General features: G+C 44.4%; 1 protein-coding gene across 1 annotated transcript in view; it reads left to right on the top strand.

Annotated features, from left to right (window-relative positions):
• Positions 1-20,733, top strand: part of LOC124718772 — a 243,763-nt gene that overhangs the window by 99,723 nt on the left and 123,307 nt on the right. The window contains 1 exon segment of the mRNA XM_047244384.1: positions 9,612-9,764. Coding sequence (XP_047100340.1) covers positions 9,638-9,764 — 127 coding nt within the window. The 5' untranslated portion in view covers positions 9,612-9,637.

Below are 20,733 nucleotides of genomic sequence, written 5' to 3'. Positions count from 1 at the left end.
AGTTGAAGTCATTTCAAGCAAATAGCGCCCGTCACGTCTTCCATGCGACGAAAAGCGTCAGTTCGTTTCCATTTGCGAACAGTTATTTTAAAGTTGAATTTAAGGCGTCCATTCGATAGAGCTGTCCCAAATTAGCCTAGTGCGGTGTTCGTTTTGTCGATACGTATTAGCAGGGACAGTGAAACACGAGGAACAACATGGCCCTCGTAACAGCGACTGCATTGTTCCGGCCTGCGGTTCACTGCTACCGCCCTACAGCACCGCTGCTCAATTGCTGCTGGAGTACTGTGTTATTCCTCGTGTTTTACTGTCCCTGTTAACGCGGACCGATAAAACGAATACCACGCCAGACTAATTTGGGACCGCTCTATAGAATGGGCACGTAAAATTCCGCGTTAAAATCACTTTGTTCGCAAAGGAAAACAAACCGACGCTTATCGTCGACATTGGATGTCACATTGAAAAGGTGATGAGCAATATTTGTTTGGGGTGACTCCAGCCACACAGTGATAGGACGAAATTGCAAGTACTGTCGACATACTAGAGACAATGCTCCTGACATTTTTGAACTCGCTCTCCAAGGCCAGTTGTGGTGGAATGCTTCTGTACTCCCCCTACCCTCCTTAAATTGCCAAACCTACGATGTTTTGTTGTCGGTTGCGTTATCGCCTTTTGTGTTTATTGTTGACACGTGTTATTGATTGATGTTGGAGTCTCCTAGACCGCTCGTCGCGAACTACGTTTCTTCAGTACGGTACTATATAGCTCAAAATGTGTTGGCACGAATGTGTCATTTTTAACTTTCCCGAGTTTGATGAAATTGATTGTCGGTCTATGGAGCCAGTCATCACAGTTCTGCTGCCGAAGAATAATATCATTCAGAGGATGAACTTCAGCAAAGTTGTAATGGGGATCTGTCTGTTTCTTGAATGAAATACTTAAAGTGTGCCCGCATCTCGTGGTCGTGCGGTAGCGTTCTCGCTTCCCACGCCCGGGTTCGATTCCCGGCGGGGTCAGGGATTTTCTCTGCCTCGTGATGGCTGGGTGTTGTGTGCTGTCCTTAGGTTAGTTAGGTTTAAGTAGTTCTAAGTTCTAGGGGACTGATGACCATAGCTGTTAAGTCCCATAGTGCTCAGAGCCATTTGAACCATTTTGAACTTAAAGTGTCTGTTAAAATCGAATGTGTTCTCAGTGGTGATAGAAATGTAGCTCACAACAAATAATGTCAATGACTTTCTTTTTATACCTTTCGGGATGAATTTTTATGCGCAAATGTAAACCCCGGAATTTAGTTTTATTTGGAAATTTATTTGCTACAGAGATTGTATAATTTTGTAGAATGTAAAATTCAGTACTCTAACAGCCTATTCATGTGTACTATTTGAAAAAAACCACACAAAAATTATGTGCTTTTGTGTGATCAATAGTAAAATGTTTCAGGCTTTACTTAGTGCAATAAAATAAACTGGAAGCATTTAAACAACACTTAAATAATTCTGAAAATAAATGTATATAGCGTAAATTAAAAACTTCAAATTATTTTTGCCTTGAATCTCGGTTTAAACATAAGGGTCCCTGAGACCCCATCTCGTGGTATACATCACAGAATAGTCAGCTCTCGAGTTACGGGATGTATGACAGTAGTGGTCCGAGCACTGATCCGTGAGGCAACTTTCACTTAAGCGTGCCCTGAGCAAACGCCACCTCACAGCTGTCCTCTTTAGTGTGGAGAATGACCTATCGCCATCTGTTGTTAAGGTATGAGAGCAAAGGGAGAGGGAATGGTACTGTTACCCTCCGCGACACAGACAGTAAGGTGGATTTTCGCGCTAGTGGCTCTTTGCTCTGCCGACGCGATGCTGTGGCTCACTTATGAAAGCAGTGTTCGGCCTTCCTATGCCGCTGACTGCGCGCCCTGTGCGGTTGCAGCTGACAGCCCGGGGGCCGTCGGGTTCCATTAAAGCGGACAAAGCGCCGGTGACGTCGCCGATCCAGCCAGTGACGTCATCGCCCGCTGCAGCCTCTGGTATTACACAGCGGCAGGCCCGGCGTGAACTGGCGGCCGCGAAATGCGCGGACCATTCTCTGTACCCCCCCCCCCCCACCCTCCCCCCCCCCCCAAAAAAAAACCGCCGCCTCCGTCGCCACCCACACTGCTCTGTCACGTTTCGGGCCAGAATGGCTTTTTCTCGCCCAATCAGATATCGCTTCGAGAGCATCATTTGCTTCAGATGAACCAAAGTTTCGTGGAGGTGTAAAATTATGCTGAAAGTAGCTAAGCGCTCTCATCCTGAAATACTGCACGAGTATATTCTGGGTATTTGCGCACAGTCAGTTCTGCTGCCTCAAGGCAAACACACAGCTTCTAACATTAAGACTTGTATTGTTGTGTTAAACTTCTAACATGAGATAATACCTCTTAATAAGCAGATTACTACAGCATTTTGAATTAGGCGAGGCGTTGAAAATCAAATGTTGATGCATGTTGAGACTGCAAGCAGCCATAAAATTATTTTAAGTTCCTTTATTCTAAAGGTACCATTACCAGTTTCGAATCATTACAGTTCATCGTCATACGGCTACCGCTTACCACGCAGGGGGCCCGGGTTCGATTCCCGGCAGGGGAATGGGTGTTATGTGTCCATCATCATCATCATTGACTCGCAAGTCGCCGACGTGGCGTCACGTAAAAAGGACTTGCAATACGGCGGCCGAACTCCCCCGAATAGGGCCTCCCGACCAACAATGCCATACGATCATTTTATTTTTTTATCGACAGACGGCTCCTATGCTTTCAGTAGAACATATGGTGCGTTTTTATCGATACTTTATTGATATTTTGTCCTAAAATATAAATAATACATAATTATAAACGCGCCACACAGATGGTTGCGTTACAGATTTGCACTGGGATGTGACTTCCATGAAATATCGGTCTGGAGTATTTTTCATAGTTTCCGTCCAACAAATGATGATCGTAGTTTTCACCACATTCTGATCGTTGCACACACAAATTTGTATCATTGAGCACTTCACATTGTCGAAGAATACATTTCCACCATATTCTTTCCGTTGCACACATAAATTTTGTATCATTGAGCACTTTAGATTTGACACAGAATACATTTCTAACATGCATCACATGTTTTGATAGATGCAGGGTGTTTCCAAGTACATGAGTGTCAAAGATGCTATGATATTTCGTAACATTATAAAGATGTCCAATGTCTGGAAAAGGATCATATATTCACTTATGCAACTGAAACGCATTTTACACTAGTATAGAGAGAGACATTGATTTTGTGAATTTTAGAGCGAATACTGTTACATTATAAAGGGTTCCATGTCAAAGATTTTTTTTAAATATATAAGGATATGACAGTACATTATTTATTTACATTTAGCATCATGGAAATTGTAGTAACTTATAAATTTGCTATTTGATCTGCAGATAGGTGTAGGAATATTATTCGCTTTGTAGGGTGGAGAATAATTTTTGGAAATTTTTGCAGGAACACGTAAGTCACAACCCAGTGCAAATCTGTAACACAACCATCTGTGTGGCGTGCGTATAATTATGTTTTATTTATATTTTATTTCTCAATAAAAGAGCGCACCATATGTTCTAATCAAATCATGAAACCGTCCGATGATGAATTGTAATGATTCGAAACCGGTGCCGGCCGAGCTGGCCGAGCGGTTCTAGGCGCTTCCGTGCGGAACCGCGCGACCGCTACGATCGCAGGTTCGAGTCCTGCCTCGGGCATGGATGTGTGTGATGTCCTTAGGTTAGTTAGTTCTAAGTTCTAGGGGACTGACGACCTCAGATATTAAGTCGCATAGTGCTCAGAGCCATTTGAACCATTCGAAACCGGTAATGGTACCTTTTGAATAAAGGAACTTAAAATAAATTTGTGGCTGGTTGCTCTCTCGACACCATCAACATTTGTTTTCAAATAACAGCCACGGTCTCCAACCATGTCATCATATGGCAAAATTGCGTTGAGAATCAGTTTCTGTTGCCCCCTGGAACCTGTTAGACAGACAATCTGCAACTAGTGTCTGGTTTCGGGATAGCGGTTTAGTAGTATAGAGTGACCGATCCGTGGGATCGTGTCGTATTTATGAACCGACGATGCTGTTCAGTATTAAACACCTATCGGTAATCGTGGAAGACGGAAACTAACTGTTCACGTGCATCGTATGTTCCATGGTTAATGCACGCTGTTGTACACAAGTTTTCTGACGTTAATTTGCCAAGAGTCGTTGCTCCTGTACCCATGACGACTCCCAGGGAGAAGCTGTTTTTACTTCAGTTAAAGTTGTAACATTTCGGAAATGCTCTGGAATCCTGCTAACGTTATTGGTCCGCAGTCAACTGTGTCCCTTCTTTTAGCACTTTTCCGGTTACACGGGACTGTTTGGTTCAAATGGCTTTGAGCACTATGGGACTTAACATCTGTGGTCATCAGTCCCCTAGAACTTAGAACTACTTAAACCTAACTAACCTAAGGACATCACACACATCCATGACTGAGGCAGGATTCGAACCTGCGACCATAGCGGTCACGCGGTTCCAGACTGAAGCGCCTAGAACCGCACGGCCACACCGGCCGGCGGGACTGTTTGTTGGGTGATAGTTTCTCTGATTCCCTCGTTAACGAGAGGGTTTAGCAGTAGGCATAACACAGAAGACAACCTTCGTTGTTGGTAAATCTTCTGTGTTATGCGGTCGCGGCCCCTGAATTTTTTCCGTTGCTGTCGTTTCGTCCAGAGCAACATCGGACATCATCGCAGGGGCATCCAGTTTCTCTGGTTCTTGCCGACATGCAGCACGACGGAACAACCAGCAAGATTCGCCAGAAGCTGAGACTATCTGCCTTTTTTTCTTCTTTGGTGCGCTAGCGGCGAATGATGAACGAAACCATTACGTGGGTCGCGCGGGCCTTGAAGTCGCTTTAAAGGCCGCCTCCTTAGCACTTGCTGAGATTCCCTCGCCTTGCCTCGTAGCTGAGGCCGTAGCGCTACTTTGTCGCAGGAAGTTCGTCGTTCTCGCGTGCCTGACAACACATCGCAGCTGCCAGGCGGTTCTAACCACTTCCTGAGCAGCATCAGTATCTTTCACGTACAACACTGAAGGAAAAAAAAGGGTGTCATCCTGATCTTTCAGTATCAGACAAGGTAACTGTACAGAGCTTCATCACTTTAGAGGAGCAACTCGGATTGTACATTTACGAGAAGTAGGAATAAACTTTCAAATTTTTGTATATCCATACTTTTGACAGCAGGTCTCGGGCACCACGGCCGTTTTCTGTTGTAAGAAAATGAGACGCCTACAGTCGTCCTTATGATTATATTTATTTCGAAGCTTCATTGGTTGGAGTACTGACACCAAAGTTTTCAGATAGTCTGCGTAACCAGTTATGTTGGCCGCTGCTGCGGTATATGTAGGGATCGTGTCAACGCTTTCAGCATCAACTACAGCCTGAAGATGGAGCACTGGTGCGCCGAAACTGGTAGCTACAAAATAAATAACATCATAAGGAAGGCTGTAGGCATTTCATTTTCTCACAATAATAAACTATCTGTTATAGCATCGAAAGAAATAAAGATGTGACCAGTCCTTTTTTACATATTTACCATTTAATGCGATACATTCTCCCCAACGCTGGATGGACTAGCGGAGACAATGTAGGAGTCTGCACATCGGCCGTTCAGGAAACGTTGTACCACAAGAATCACCTCATTATCATTGTCAAAATCCCTAAGGCGCAATGGTTTTCTTCATCTTAGGAAAGAGGAACAAGATACTCAGTGGCATGTCAAGAGAATATGAGAGCGAGGTAAAATTTTGTAGAATGAAACTATACGGTTCCAGAGACCTTTTCAGGTCTCAACCATCTATGTGGTACATACAGGGTGGTCCATTGATCGTGACCAAGCCAAATATTTCACGAAATAAGCATCAAACGAAAAAACTACAAAGAACGAAACTTGTCTAGCTTGAAGGGGGAAAGCAGATGGCGCTAGGTTTGGCCCGCTAGATGGCGCCGCCATAGGTCAAACGGATATCAACTGCGTTTTTTTAATAGGAACTCCTATTTTTGTTACATATTCGTGTAGTACGTAAAGAAATACGAATGTTTTGTTGGACCACTTTTTTCGCTTTGTGACAGATGGCGCTGTAATAGTCACAAACGTATAAGTACGTGGTATCACGTAACATTCCGCCAGTGCGGACAGTATTTGCTTCGTGATACATTACCCGTGTTAAACTGGACCGTTTACCAATTGCGGAAAAAGTAGATACCGTGTTGATGTATGGCTATTGTGATCAAAATGCCCAACGGGCGTGTGCTAAGTATGCTGCTCGGTATCCTGGACGACATCATCCAAGTGTCCCGACCGTTTTTCGGATAGTTAAGTTATTTAAGGAAACAGGAAGTGTTCAGCCACATGTGAAACTTCAACCACGACCAGCAACAAATGATGATGCCCAAGTAGGTGTTTTAGCTGCTGTCGCGGCTAATCCGCACATCAGTAGCAGACAAATTGCGCGAGAATCGGGAACTCAAAAACTTCGGTGTTGAGAATGCTACATCAACATCGATTGCCCCGTACCATATTTCTATGCACCAGGAATTGCATGACGTCGTTTACGTAAACATCTAAACTTCGCGAGCTACGGCACGGTTTGTCGCGGAGGGTACTGTGCGTACTAGTATCACTCCCTCCCTCCCCCCCCCCCCCCCCGTCTCCTTTGCCGTTCCAGTTGCGAATGGTTACCAGGAAAGATTGTTGGTAAGCCTCCGCGCTATCTGGAATTCCTGTAAGTTTACGGTCATGGTCTTTACGCGATATACAAAGAGGACGAAGAAACATACCGTTTGATACTTCCACGAACGTACGCTCTCGGAACTTTAACAGTAAACTACAAAGTGTTGGATGGTGCCTCTCTTGCAGTGTCTGCCACCAGACTTGTCTTAGCATCCCCGTGACGTCTTCACTCTTACCAAATGAATCTGTGACGAAACGCGCTGCTCTTCTTTGCATGTAGTCTGTTTCCTGTATCAGTTCTATCTGGTATGGATCCAATACAGACCAGCGGTATTAAAATATTTGTCGAACGAAGATTTTTTTTTAAGCTGCTTCCTTCGCAGATTCTTTCGATGAATCTGTCTGTCATCTGCCTTATATGCGATTAGGTTTACGTAGTGGTTGTACTCTGTCACCCACAATGCGTACTCCTATTTATTTTATGGCTGTGAATGCTTCCAGTGTTTATTCTGAAATCGTGCCACCGTACAGTGATCGTTCTTTTAGCGTATTTATGCGCGATGCGTTACGTTTGTTTACGTTGCGGGTCGAGTGCCAATCCTTGCACCAACCTGCGATCCTCTGCAGACCTTCCCGCATTTCGCTACAATTTTCTAGCGTTTCGCCTCCGTATGACCCCATCACGTGCATCGCGTTTATTTATTTGCTCTGTGTGTAACAGCATCATCCGGGATCTGCGCCTTGGAGCTCCCGACGTCATCCACTATACACTGTACATACGGTGAACGGAAACGGGTCTACAACGCTCCCTTGGGCACTCGCGAAGCTATTTTTGCGTATGACGATTGGGCCCCGTTAAGACCGGTTGGCCATGGTTGTCTTGCGGACCCAGCTGTTTTGAAGTGCTGTATTTATTGACTCTCGTCAGAAACTAGAATTGGTGCGTGCCAAACACCAACAAAAAGTCTGAAATTTTCTTAAGGCTCTCCAAAGCCCATTGAGCTCTCCAGAGACACCGTGTGATTTGTGTTTGTGTGTGTGTGTGTGTGTGTGTGTGTGAAGGGCGCGCGCCAGAGAGAGAGAGAGAGAGAGAGAGAGAGAGAGAGAGAGAGCGGGGGGGGGGGGGGGGGGGAGAGAGAGAGAGAGAGAGAGAGAGAGAGAGAGAGAGAGAGAGAGATACAAACAGACAGAAGGCGGCGGTGTTGATTGAACTTAGCAGTACCAGACGTCAGCGTTGACCCATGGCGAGTGATGTGACCTATATGATATGATACGTGTTTGAACAGAGGTAGAAGAGAACAAGAATAATAGCTACTTTTACATCTGTATTATTTTCTGTAATGTAGGTTGTGGCGTATTGGTCCGAGATTTAGGATGGGTTGAAAGAGGACTGGTTCTGAGATGGCTAAAAAAAAAGAAAGAAAAGGCTCTAAGCACTATGGGATTCAACTTCTGAGGTCATCAGTCCCCTAGAACTTAGAACTACTTAAACCTAACTAACCTAAGGACATCGCACACATCCATGCCCGAGGCAGGATTCGAACCTGCTACCGTAGCGGACGCGCGGTTCCAGACTGTAGCGCCTAGAACCGCTCGGCCAACACGTCCGGCTCTGAGATGGCGAAGGTAGCGATTGCGAATACAGAATATTGAATTTGCATGGCACACAAGCACAAATTTTAAAAGGATATTATTCAGGGTGAAAAAAATATATCTTCGATGTCTGCTGATGGCGATTTAATTCTGTCACAGACCGCAACTGACTCGAACAGGGTGGGTAGTGTCTAGAAAAAGAGGTTATAAAAAGCAACATGGACGAAAGTAAAACAAAGTTGAGGGAAGTAATTGAATCACATTAGGTAATGCGAGTCTAAAACTGGCAGCTGAGTTTCGCTATCTGCAAAGCAAAATAAGTGATTATACCCGAAGTGCGGAGGATATACTCTTACTGTATAAGGCAGACTAGCAATACCAAGAAAAACATTTCTAAAAAATAGAAATTTGTTGACGTGGATTGTAAATTTAAATGTTAGGCAGTCATTACTGGAGGTATCTGAAATATTGTGTGTGTTTTGATGGGCAACATCATGTGTAAATACTTAATTCTTAGTTGTACGACATGACACAGGAGTTAAGAGAATAGAAGCAGCAGAAGAACGCTGAATATTAGGTGGGTACATCGAGTATCTAACGAGAAGGTACTGAAGGCAACTGGGGGAAAAGAAGAAATTTTACACACTAAAAGGAGAGGTGATTGGTAGGACACATCCTGAGGCATAAAGGAGTAGTCAGTGGGGGGGGGGGGGGGCGAAAATAATACGAGGAGACAAGTTTCCAATACAGCAAAAAAGTTCAATTGGATATAGGTTGCAGCATTTATGTAGAGGTGAAGAGGCTTGTACAAGGCAGAATAACGTGAACAGCTGCATCAGTTCTGTCTTCTGACTGTAGACCACAACAACAACAACAAGAAACACAGGTAATCCGGAAACTTGAATAATCCGCACATGGATGATGCACAGGGTGCTCTAACTAAATATGCGCCAGATGGAAATGGCGTCGTTTTTTAAATTTATCGAGACGGAGATGCCAACCCAGAAGAACTGTTGTTAATGTTGTGACGCGTGTTGGATTCCGATGAGTGGTTCGTTTCGTCGTCGTTTTTCATGGGCCAAAGCTGACGGCTGGTACCGGCAGAGAGGGCCAGTGTGTGTGTGTGTGTTTTGTTGCGACTGAGCGCTGCTGGTTTGGTGTGTGACGTGTGGCTAGTACTGTACTGTGGCGACCGCGACCCCCACCTGCTGAGCGCCGGCCGTGCCTCCTCACACCCCCAGGCGATGTGCGCACGCGTGCCGACGCCATGAGGCTGCCCAGACTTCGGCGTCGCGACGCCTCGGTCGCGGCGTCCCCCCAGCACCAGCAGCAGTCTACGTCTTCGACGTCGACGACCGCCACTTCGACGTCGCTGCTGTGCCGGCTCGCCAGCCGTGAGTACCTCTCAAAATAAAGCTCCACCTCCTTTCCAGAGACCAAACGAAAATGTCACAGTGCACTCCCATCTACAATCCGTTCACTGCGTGACGTAGAATGCCTGCCTTAATCAGTGTTGTATAGGAGGAGCGGGGGAGGTTAGTCATATCTCGAAGAGTATCAAAATCAAATAGCGTCTACATCTATATGCATACTCTCCGAATCACCCTTAAGTGCCTGGCAGGGGGTTCATCGAACCATCTTCACAATAATTCTCTGTTATTTCACTCCCGAACAGCGCGCAGAAAAGGCGAACTACTGTATCATATTTCGCAAGCTCTGATCTCCCTTACTTCATTACGAAGATCGTTTTCTCCCTATGTAGGTCGGTTCCAACAAAATATTTTCACATTCGGAGGAGAAGGTTGGTGACTGAAACTTCGTCAGAAGTGCTCTATCAACTGAGCTACCCAAGCACGATTCACGCCCCGCCCTCACAGCTTTACGTCCGCCAGTACCTCGTCTCCTACTTTCCAAAGAGTACCTGCCCGCGAAAGGCAAATGTCCCGAGTTCGTGTCTCGGTCCGGCACACAGTTTTAATCTGCCAGGAAGTTTCATGTTGTGTTCATATCCTTGAGCATTTAGCGTTTTCCGGAGCAAAGCTTGGAGACCTCATCCCAACCACGAAAACACCTCCGTACCGTAGCATCACCTCCTTCGTGCTTCACTGTTGGCACTTGTCACGACGGCAGGTAACTCTCGCCAGGCATCCGCCAAACACCCTCCCTTGTGATTTCCGCAGCTTCTGACGTGATTCAAGTGGTCCGCTGTCCAGTGGCGTTGCTGTTTCCACCATCTCGAGTATCGTTCAGAAACGTGTGGTGGTGAGGAACTGCTCCGCCACTGTACCCAATCCTTTTGAAGTCCGTACATACAGTGACTGAGCTAGCTGAACGGCTGGTAGCACTGTGGAACTGACGACCGATTCCTTCTGCTGATTTGGTGCAAATTATTTACAAGCATGCTCCGCAGTCCTCGACAGTCACAGATCGTGAGGTCTGCCTGGTCTCACTTTGGTTGTTTCCACTTCACCATCACATCACTAACAGTCGAGTCGCGGAGTGGTTGAAATGTCCCTGATGGATGTGTTACTCAAGCGACATCCAGTGACTAGTCCACGTCCAACATGCCCAACTTCCCCTGACCGACCCATGTCTGCTGTTTACTGTTTCTCTGCTGGCAACACAATACTCCCCGTCTCCTTTTATGCTGGCGGGGCCGGCCGCGGTGGTCACGCGGTTCTAGGCGCGCAGTCCGGAACCATGAGGCTGCTACGGTCGCAGGTTCGAATCCTGCCTCGGGCATGGATGTGTGTGATGTCCTTAGGTTAGTTAGGTTTAAGTAGTTCTAAGTTCTAGGGGACTAATGACCTGAGAAGTTGAGTCCCATAGTGCTCAGAGCCATTTGAACCATGCTGGCGGGTCCGCCTCTAGTGACATCCAGTGGCCAGTTGCGCATTACAGAGAGGTGTCCGGGTACTTCTGACCAGATCTGCATTTTGTCCAGTGAACCTACGTGGTGTTACAATTGAAGCAGACGTCAAATCTCACAATGATAGACTATATTAGATTAAATTTACTTTCATTCCAATTGATCCGTAGTGAGGAGGTCCTCCAGGATGTAGAACATGTCAGAAAAACAACAATACATGACAAATATTTACAACTAAAATAAATAAGCTAATGTATCATTCCACAGGTCGCAAGTGGAATGATCGTCATTTTTAATGAATACTATATGAAAGAGTCATTTTACAAATACCAATGCGCTGAATTTAAAATAAAAAATTTGTTTATTTATTTATAAGGTAATAAACGTGTAATACAACTACTATAATACTAATTTACATTGAACACATTTCTGCACTGAAATGGTGCAGAAGTTATATTGTGCTTATATACAAATTAGTTGGTTTTACTGAGAAATTCATCAATGGAGTAGGAGGAGTTGGCCACCAATAAATCCTTTAGGCTTCTCTTAAACTGAATTTCATTGGTTGTTAAGCTTTTTATGGCTGCTGGCAAGTTATTGAAAATGTGTGTTCCTGAATAATGCACATCTTTTTGTACAAGACTAAGTGACTTTAAATCCTTGTGAAGATTATTCTTATTTCTAGTATTGATTCCATGAATTGAGCTGTTGGTTTGAAAAAGTGATACATTTTTAATGACAAATATATTGGGAAGCAGTAGTTAGTATCCCTAGTTCATTAAACAGGCTTCTGCAGGATGTTCTTGAGTTCACACCACATATAACTCTTACTGCACGTTTTTGTGCCCGGAAAACTTTAGCTTGGCTAAATGAATTACCCCAAGAAAATAATCCCATATGACATTATGGAATGAAAGTAAGCATAGTATGCCAGCTTTTTCATTTTTATATCCCCTATGTCTGACATAATTCGCATTGCAAATAAGGATTTGTTAAGATGTTTCAGCAGTTCTGTGGTGTGCTCCTCCCAGTTGAATTTATTATCAAGCTGTAATCCCAAGAGTTTAACACTGTCCACTTCTCCTATCAGCTTGTAGTCGTGTGTTAGGCAACGTAGTGGGTTCTCTTGACTTCACAGCAAGATGAGACGCCAAGTGCATTTAGAATATGTGTTGTAGTATTCCACTTGGCTGTGTACGACGGCTAACCATAACCACTGGGTGCTGACGTGGGACTGACACGACACGACACAACAAAGCGGCGCCGCGATGTCAACCTCTTCCTCCCCCCCCCCCCCCTCCCCCAGAGAAACCTAGCACCGGCGCTCATCGACTCAATTGTGGAAATGAGCCAGCCAGGGGAAGCCGCGGCTATGATAACACTTCCCACGTCCTGCCGGCGCTGCCAACTGCGGCGAGCTAAAAGCACTAGATGAAGACACTTTTTATTTATACCTGCACTTTGCCTTGCATCCAGAGCCACTTTCACCTGCAGGCTGTCTGAGCTTCAGCATAGGCACCGCACTCCGTAAAAACTAAAACTCATGTCTTCGTTTTAACACCGTGAGTGCAAGCCCCCCCATATCGTATCTGATCAAATGTTCCCGGACACTGCCGTGTAATGCGAAGTTGGCCACTGGGCGTCGAGTACTGTTTTGTCAGCAGAGAATCAGTAACAGCACAATGGGTTGGTGACTTCGAATGTGGACATTTCAGCCCTTCTATAGATCCGCAAGTCGACTGTTGGTTATATGACTGTGAAGTGGAAAGCAGAAGGAAGAACCACAGCTAAACAGAGAACAGCCTGATGGACAAGGACTGTTGAGTGTTGCAAAGGGTGGTAATAAAAAAAGCCATATGAAACCACCGGAAGGAATCACTTTTGACTTCCAAAGTACTGCCAGCGGTTCAGCTTACACAATGATTGTCCGTAGGGAGTTGAAAAGAATGAGCTCAAATGGTCGAACAGCATTCAAAAGCCACGCATATATCTAGTCCAGTGCTAAGCGACGCTTCGTGTCGTGTAAAGGGCCGTCATAAGGGCGTAGGGCGGACACGACCCATTTTAATGTCAGTAATGCGTGTCCGGCTCAGATAATGTAATCGTAAAATATTCCAGTGGACTGCTAATATAAATTAATTCAACGCAACCCTGCTCACCCTTGCGTCAAATTCCTATTAGCATCTAGTCAAACGTGTGACTCTAAAGTTCATAAAATCACTGTTTAAAGCAATGGTTACAGCATTTCCGGCCTTTTTGAACTCGTTATAATAGACTGTATAGCAAAATTTTATGCAAATAAATATTGAACCTTAAATATTCATTTATAGGGTTTCAACCCGTAAACTGCCCAAAATGCTACTTTTGTGGGCTTGGTGTCGCAAAATTTTCCGTGCTAGCGCGCGCAACAAAGTTTCAGTCTAGGAGTTAGTGCCGCTCTGCCTACAGCAACTGCACTATTCAACCATTCACGGTATTACACTCAACAGACAACCTAAACCACCACATGTAGTACTGGTAATTACCATAGATCAGTTTTAGACGTCATGTTTGAGTGTTAGGAAGTCTTTTCTGAAGGTGTTGGTGTGGAGTGTAGTCTTGTACCGAGGTGAAACGTGGACGACAAACAGTTTACACAAGAAGAGAATAGCAGGTTTTGAAATGTGGTGCTGTCTATAGAGGTTTGCTGAAGAGTGGCTGGGTACATCGAGTAACTAATGAGGAGGTACTGAATTGAATTAAAGGTGGGGGGGGGGGGGAGAGAAAGTTACGGCAGTATCACTAAAAGAAGGGATTTCTTGATAGGGCACAATCTGAAACGTCAAAGAATCACCGATTTAGTGCTAGAGGGAAGTGTGGGGTAAAAATTGTAAATGGTGACTGTTTTCGGGTACACCAAGTGCCTTGACGTACGGTATCGAATGGCTCTGAGCACTATGGGACTTAACTTCTGAGGCCATCAGTCCCCTAGAACTTAGAACTACCTGAACCTAACTAACCTAAGGACATCACACACATCCATGACTGAGGCAGGATTCGAACCTGCGACCGTAGCGGTCACGCGGTTCCAGACTGAAGCGCCTAGAACCACACGGCCACACCGGCCGGCGTACGGTATCGGTACTGCGTTGCCTGATACGGGGTTTTTCTACCGGTTTTCGTAAATTATTTATTGCAGAGTTTTTCAAGCAGACCTGGTTGCTTAAAAATAGATAAGTCACTACATTTTGCGTATGCTCCAACATCTGGGTAAGTGAAATTACAAGCCGCATCGCGTAAACCAAGTAAAACGGTGGAAAATTATTTTTGTAATAGTACTGCAATGACACCCCCCCCCCCCCCCCCCCCCCCGCCCCATGAACCATGGACCTTGCCGTTGGTGGGGAGGTTTGCATGCCTCAACGACACAGATAGCCGTACCCTAGGTGCAACCACAACGGAGGTGTATCTGTTGAGAGGCCAGACAAACGTGTGGTTCCTGAAGAGGGGCAGCAGCCTTTTCAGTAGTTGCAGGGGCAACAGTCTGGATGATTGACTGATCTGGCCTTGTAACACTAACCAAAATGGCCTTGCTGTTCTGGTACTGCGAACGGCTGAAAGCAAGGGGAAACTACAGCCGTAATTTTTCCCGAGGGCATTCAGCTTTACTGTATGATTATGGTAGGACATATTCTGAGACATCGAGGGATCACCAATTTAGTATTGGAGGGCAGCGTGGAGGGTAAAAATCGTAGAGGGAGACCAAGTAGATTCAGAAGGATGTAGGCTGCAGTAGGTACTGGTAGATGAAGAAGCTTGCACAGGATAGAGTATCATGGAGAGCTGCATCAAACCAGTCTCAGGACTGAAGACCACAACTGCAATGAGTCTGAATAACGTGGCTCTGCGTGTCTTACGCAGTTGCAACGTACCAGTGTGCGTACCCGGCCCTACGCAGGTGTGTATTTATTCCAGTCTTCTATTAATCCATCTGCTCCCACCTCCCCCCCCCCCCCTCTCTGCTCATCTCCCCTTTCTCTCTCTCCTCCTCCCCCCTCTCTGTCCTCCCCCCTCTCTCTCTCCTCCCCCCCTCTCCTCCCCCCTCTCTCTGCCTTTATGTTCGTCCCCTCTCTCTGTCCCTCTCCTCCCCTCCCCTCCTCCTCTTCCTCCTCCTCCTCCTCCTCCTCCTCCTCCTACTACTACTACTACTACTACTACTACTACTACTCCTCCTCCTCCTCCTACTACTACTACTACTACTACTCCTCCTCCTCCTCCTACTACTACTACTACTACTACTACTACTACTACTAACTGTCACTATCTCCACCTTCCCTCTCGTTGTCTGTTCATCTCCCCATCCTCCATTGTCACACTCAACCCAATATGAGGTCGGTGGTTCTCACCCCTACAGTATCTCTTTCCATATTGTAACTAATATGTCTACCAAATTTGGTTGAAATCGTCCCAAGGACTTAAGATGAGCTTTTTACCTGTGGCTTTCCCTACTTGCCTAAATGTTTAACATATCCCACGCGTATTAGTACACCTATTTCACCCGTATGCCTAGAGAATTTTGTCCTGCAGCTTCATTTACACGCAGCTCAATGTTTGTGACGTCGTACCCTCTGAAGTACGTGCCGTAAAACGATGTGATTTTGTAGGTACAACACAACTAACAGGGACTTGTAAACAGGACTTTGATTAACAGTATTTAAAAAATATATGTAAGTTTCTTTCAGAACAATAATACAATGATGATAATCGCCGGAATCTAAATATCTTTACTGGCTAAGTGAAAACCTTTTGTAGAATAAAAGATTTTAAATTATCAACTTGTTGTTAGAGGAGGGTGTTGCTGTCTAGTACGAAGCAGTAAACTCCCAGTTGTTTAAAAATTAAAACCCCAATGCATAAAACAGCTTCAAATATCTGATTACTTTACGAATGAGTTAATGTGTCAAGTATTTGACGTTAAGTATGTAAAGGGGAAGGAGTTTGGAAAAGCTTTGAAATTAAAATTTGTTGGAAGTCGCCAAGTGTTCTTATTACGAAACACTGTAGTCTGGACAATTTGCGCTTCATTTTAAGGGAAAGCTAGCTTTTCACGCATCTGAATGTTTATGACGTCATATTTCCTGAACTAGTGTGACATCACTATCCAGTTATATAAAGTGGTATACGTAGATTCTGCAAACTGTGTTGTAAGGAAGTAATCGACTGAAACGTCAATCGTGATACTTAAGCATTACTGCGTGAACAGTGAAAAAAGAAGCAAGCTATAAATTGTTTTCCTTTCATCATTTTGCGGCGAGTACCAGCGGGAAAAACTTTCATGAAGGTTTGAAATTAAAGTTTGCCGGACGTCGCTAACGGTTTTCCTCCTCAGATGCTGGATGAATAGAGTGGCGGTATTTGCGCGCCTGCGTCACGCCGCCTCAGGCCAAACACAGCATAGCTTCTGTTTTTTATTGTGTTAAACTTTTCACATAAGACATTCCTCTTAAGCACGCCGTTTACATGGGGCTTCCAAAACCGGATATCGTAAACCGATTCCCCAATACCGCTTTTGGTTGGTCATGTAAACTTCAGAATCAATTTTGGAAATCCCCTTCTAATAGGCCAATTCTCCAATACCGCAATCGATTTTCGCTCCCATGTAAATGCAACCGCTTTTGAAACGTGCTTGGTTTGACACGTTACGTCTTGTTAAAAACAAGATTGGGATAATATTGACTTACTGCGCAGTGAAGGAGAAGCAGAGATATTAGACTGAGCATGAAGCTGTCTACCTGTAATATGTAAGTGAAGACAAATGATGATTGTGTCCGCTGAATAAGAAACTGTATCAGCTGTTTTCCAGGCGCCATATTTAAATGGGCTAGCAAATCCGCTTCGGACGTTAACATGCAAACGCGGCAGCGAAAAACGGTTTCCGAAATTCGGTTTTCATCTTCCGGAGGATTTGTGGCATGTAAACGTAGTGCATGAGTAGATTATGAGTGCACTTTTAGTTTTGGTCAGTAATTACTCTAAATATTGACAATAAAATTTTTGTTGGCCCTGGAAGATAGGCAAACCATGACTAGTCTTAGTAATATAGATATTGAGCTCTGCACAGCTCAGATCAGGAGTCTGATAAAATTAGTCGTGTCATTTTCTCGGTTCAGCTTAATACGCTGAAAATAAAAGGCATTACTCTCTCTGACGGTAGTTCTGTTATGTGTTAAGCATAAATCTCATAGAACACTTACTTGTTAACCCGAAAAAACCGAACGTAACCCAGACCACTTCATTTCAGCTGTGGAAACCAAGTAGTCGTCTTCACTGAGAATAGTCTCAGTGAGGTGATGGCTATTGTAACTGAGCCAAATGACATCGACCGATATTGACTGCTTTACGGTCGCTGCCAGCATTACTGATTAGTGGCTCTACGTCTACTATAGCAGAAGCGAGATGCCGAGTTTAGGGTCGGTGAAATGTTTTATGTCTTTCAGTTTTAATCATTTGTTTACATTTTAGGTACGTTAAGCGCCATGTTGTCTCTACGATACAGTTGAAACTACTCTTAAAGCATTCGAGACTGGCCAACGTATTTTGACCTCTATCAGTACAGCTACTCCAATCACCCAATTCTTAGAAAATACTGTGATGTGAGCTCAGACGTAGTGAGGTAAGGCAATGGCGGCGAGTGTGACCCTGTTGTTGTTTTGAAATAAAACACAAGTGCATCAAACCTTTGCTTGAACATCCCTTTTGAAGTCAACGGCGAAGAAAAGATTTTGAAAACAACACCCAGCACGAAAAGATTTTCTAATACTTAAAATTCGAGAACTGAAGAAAAGTCTCGGGTTGTAAGGCCCATACGAAAAATATAGGTCTGTAAATAAAAATAGACTACAAATGGTGCCATCAGCTGAGCATTAATTTCAACCCAATTAAAATCTTTTGAAAAAACTATCGATTCGGACAATTTACCTAGGCGTTAGCTCCGTTTCCACGTCCAGTCCTTGCTTAATATACTGCAACAAAACTACACTAAGACAGATGTTCGAATAGCTTTACAAAGCATCCTCTGGTTCGGTCTAAGCCAAGAACTTTTTACACCATGTTCTAGCTCAAATAGGAACGTAGCACCAAGGACTAGTCATTTCCTTTCCTGTTCCACTCGCAAATAGAACGAGGGAAAAAACGACTGCGTATATCCTTCGTAAGAGCCTAAACTCTCTAATCCTTTATTCGTGGCCCTTGCGCTGTATGTACGTTGGCGGCACTAGAATCGTTATGCAGTCAGCCTCAAATTACGGTTCTTAAATTTTCTCAGTAGTGCTTCTCGAAAAGAACATCCCCTTCCCTTCAGTGATTCCCATTTGAGTTTCCATAGATCACCGTAATACTTACATTTTATTCGAACTTATCGATACCATATCTAGCAGTCCGCCTCTGAATTGCTTCGATGTCTTCCTTCACTAAAACCTAGTTTGGATCCCAACCACTCGAACACTACTCAACAATGGGTGGCATTAGTGTCATGTATCGCGCCTCAGTTACATATTAACCACGCTTTCCTAAATGTCTCCCAATAAACCTAAGTCGACCATTCGCCTTTCCTACTACAATCTTTACGTGCTCATTCCATTTCACACTGCTTTGCAACGTTACGCCTAGATATATAATCGACGTAAATGAGTCAATCAGCACGCTACTATTCGAACGTTATGGGTTTGTTTTGCCTACTCATTTGAATTAACTTGAATTTTCCTACATTTAGAGCTAGCTGTCATTCATCACACCAACAAGAAGTCGTCTTGTATCCTCCTACAGCCACTCAACGACGACATCTTCCCATATACCACAGTAGCATAGCAAACAGGCACAGACTGCTGTCCACCAGATCACTTGAAAATAATAGCGGTCCTCTCACACTTTTGGTGAACACTCGCCGTTGAGGACAACATATTGGGTTCTGTTACTTAAGACGTCTTCGAGCCGCTCACATACCTGGGAAACTATTCCGCATACTTGTACCTTCGTTAACAGTCGGCAATGTGGCACTGTTTCAAATGTTTTGCGGAAATCAGCGAGTATGGAATCCGCCTGCTGCCCTTCGCCTATCGTTCGCAGGATCTCATGTGAGGAAAGGGCAAGCTGAATTTCACACGAGCAATGTTTTCTAAATCACTGCTGATTTGTGGACGAAAGCTCTTCCCTCTCGAAGAAGTTTATTTTATCGAACTGAGCATATGTTCAAGGATTCTGCGGCAAATCGATGTTAAAAATACTAGTCTGTAATTTTACGTGTCTGTTGTTTTACCCCTCTTACATACAGAATTAACCTGCGCTTTTTTGCAGTCGCCCGGGTCTTTGCGCCGAGGGAGAGATTCGCGAGAAATTCTGGCTAACTGAAGGGACAGTACGGTAGAGTACTCTTTGTAAAACTGAGCTGGGATTCCATCAGAACCTGGCGACTCACTTGCTTTCAACTGTATCAGCTGTACTATCTGAGAGAAGCTGCAAAAATATGCAGTCAGATCTTGATAAGATTTCAGAGTGATGCAGAGATTTGCAGCTTGTTTTAAATGTTCAGAAGTGTAAATTGTGCACTTCACAAAACGCAGAATGCGCTGTCTACTGTACACCATGAACTGCATGAAAAAGTGTTTTATTTGCAGACAGGTATTGTGTACTGGACATCTGTATCAAATGTGTGTGTGTGTGTGTGTGTGTGTGTGTGTGTGTGTGTGTGTGTGTGTGTGTGTGTGTGTGTGTGTTTAGTACGAAATCTCTATGGTGCTAAAATGATGTGGATCTGTGGTATAAAGGTTGTCGTGTAAACGTGTTACAGCTGTCAGGCGCTAAACTGCTACACTTCCTGGTCGTGTTGGATTTCACGAGTTTCAGAGCGCTAAACATACATTACTTCTGTAGTATTCTGTGACTGTAGTATCAATGAGTCTGAACATAGCTGGAATCGGTAACCTAAACAAAACACCAGGGTGTAACAATTTGTGGGAATTTGCAATGGAAAAGCGTAGTCGTGGGTAAAGTGTTCACCTCAGCTCTTGAAACTTCTGAAAGGGTGTACAAGAGCTTCTTTGAACCAGTATTTGCCGTGTCTCGAGACTGTGCAACTGGTATGATCCCTGCAAGGACACTCATTGGTGCTTCATTGCCAATCCTAGATAGTTTGCAGTTCATTGGTAGGATACCAGGAAAATGTAATCAGGCTACAAAGTTTGCGTAAATACCCGCAGCAGATCATCCATCTATTCGTTTGCTATCCGCACCATGCTTGACGGAGCTATTGTCGGTTGTTCAAGAATTTTTTTTTTTTTTTTTTTACAGAACTTACGATATTAAGCACTAGTTAGAAACGTAATTATTTAATGCTTTAATTGTGCGGCATTACAAGGAACTTGGAGATATGATATGCCTTTGAATCAGAAGGCAGAACTCCCAATACGAGTGAGATGGTCCTAAATTATTCTCTCCTTGTTCCCTAAGCCACCTTGACC

This window comes from Schistocerca piceifrons, chromosome 10 (genome assembly GCF_021461385.2).
Source record: "Schistocerca piceifrons isolate TAMUIC-IGC-003096 chromosome 10, iqSchPice1.1, whole genome shotgun sequence".
In the NCBI taxonomy this organism is placed as follows: Eukaryota; Metazoa; Arthropoda; class Insecta; order Orthoptera; family Acrididae; genus Schistocerca; species Schistocerca piceifrons.
The sequence above is the reverse complement of the archived record's forward strand: the minus strand, read 5'-3'. Positions and strand labels throughout refer to the sequence as shown.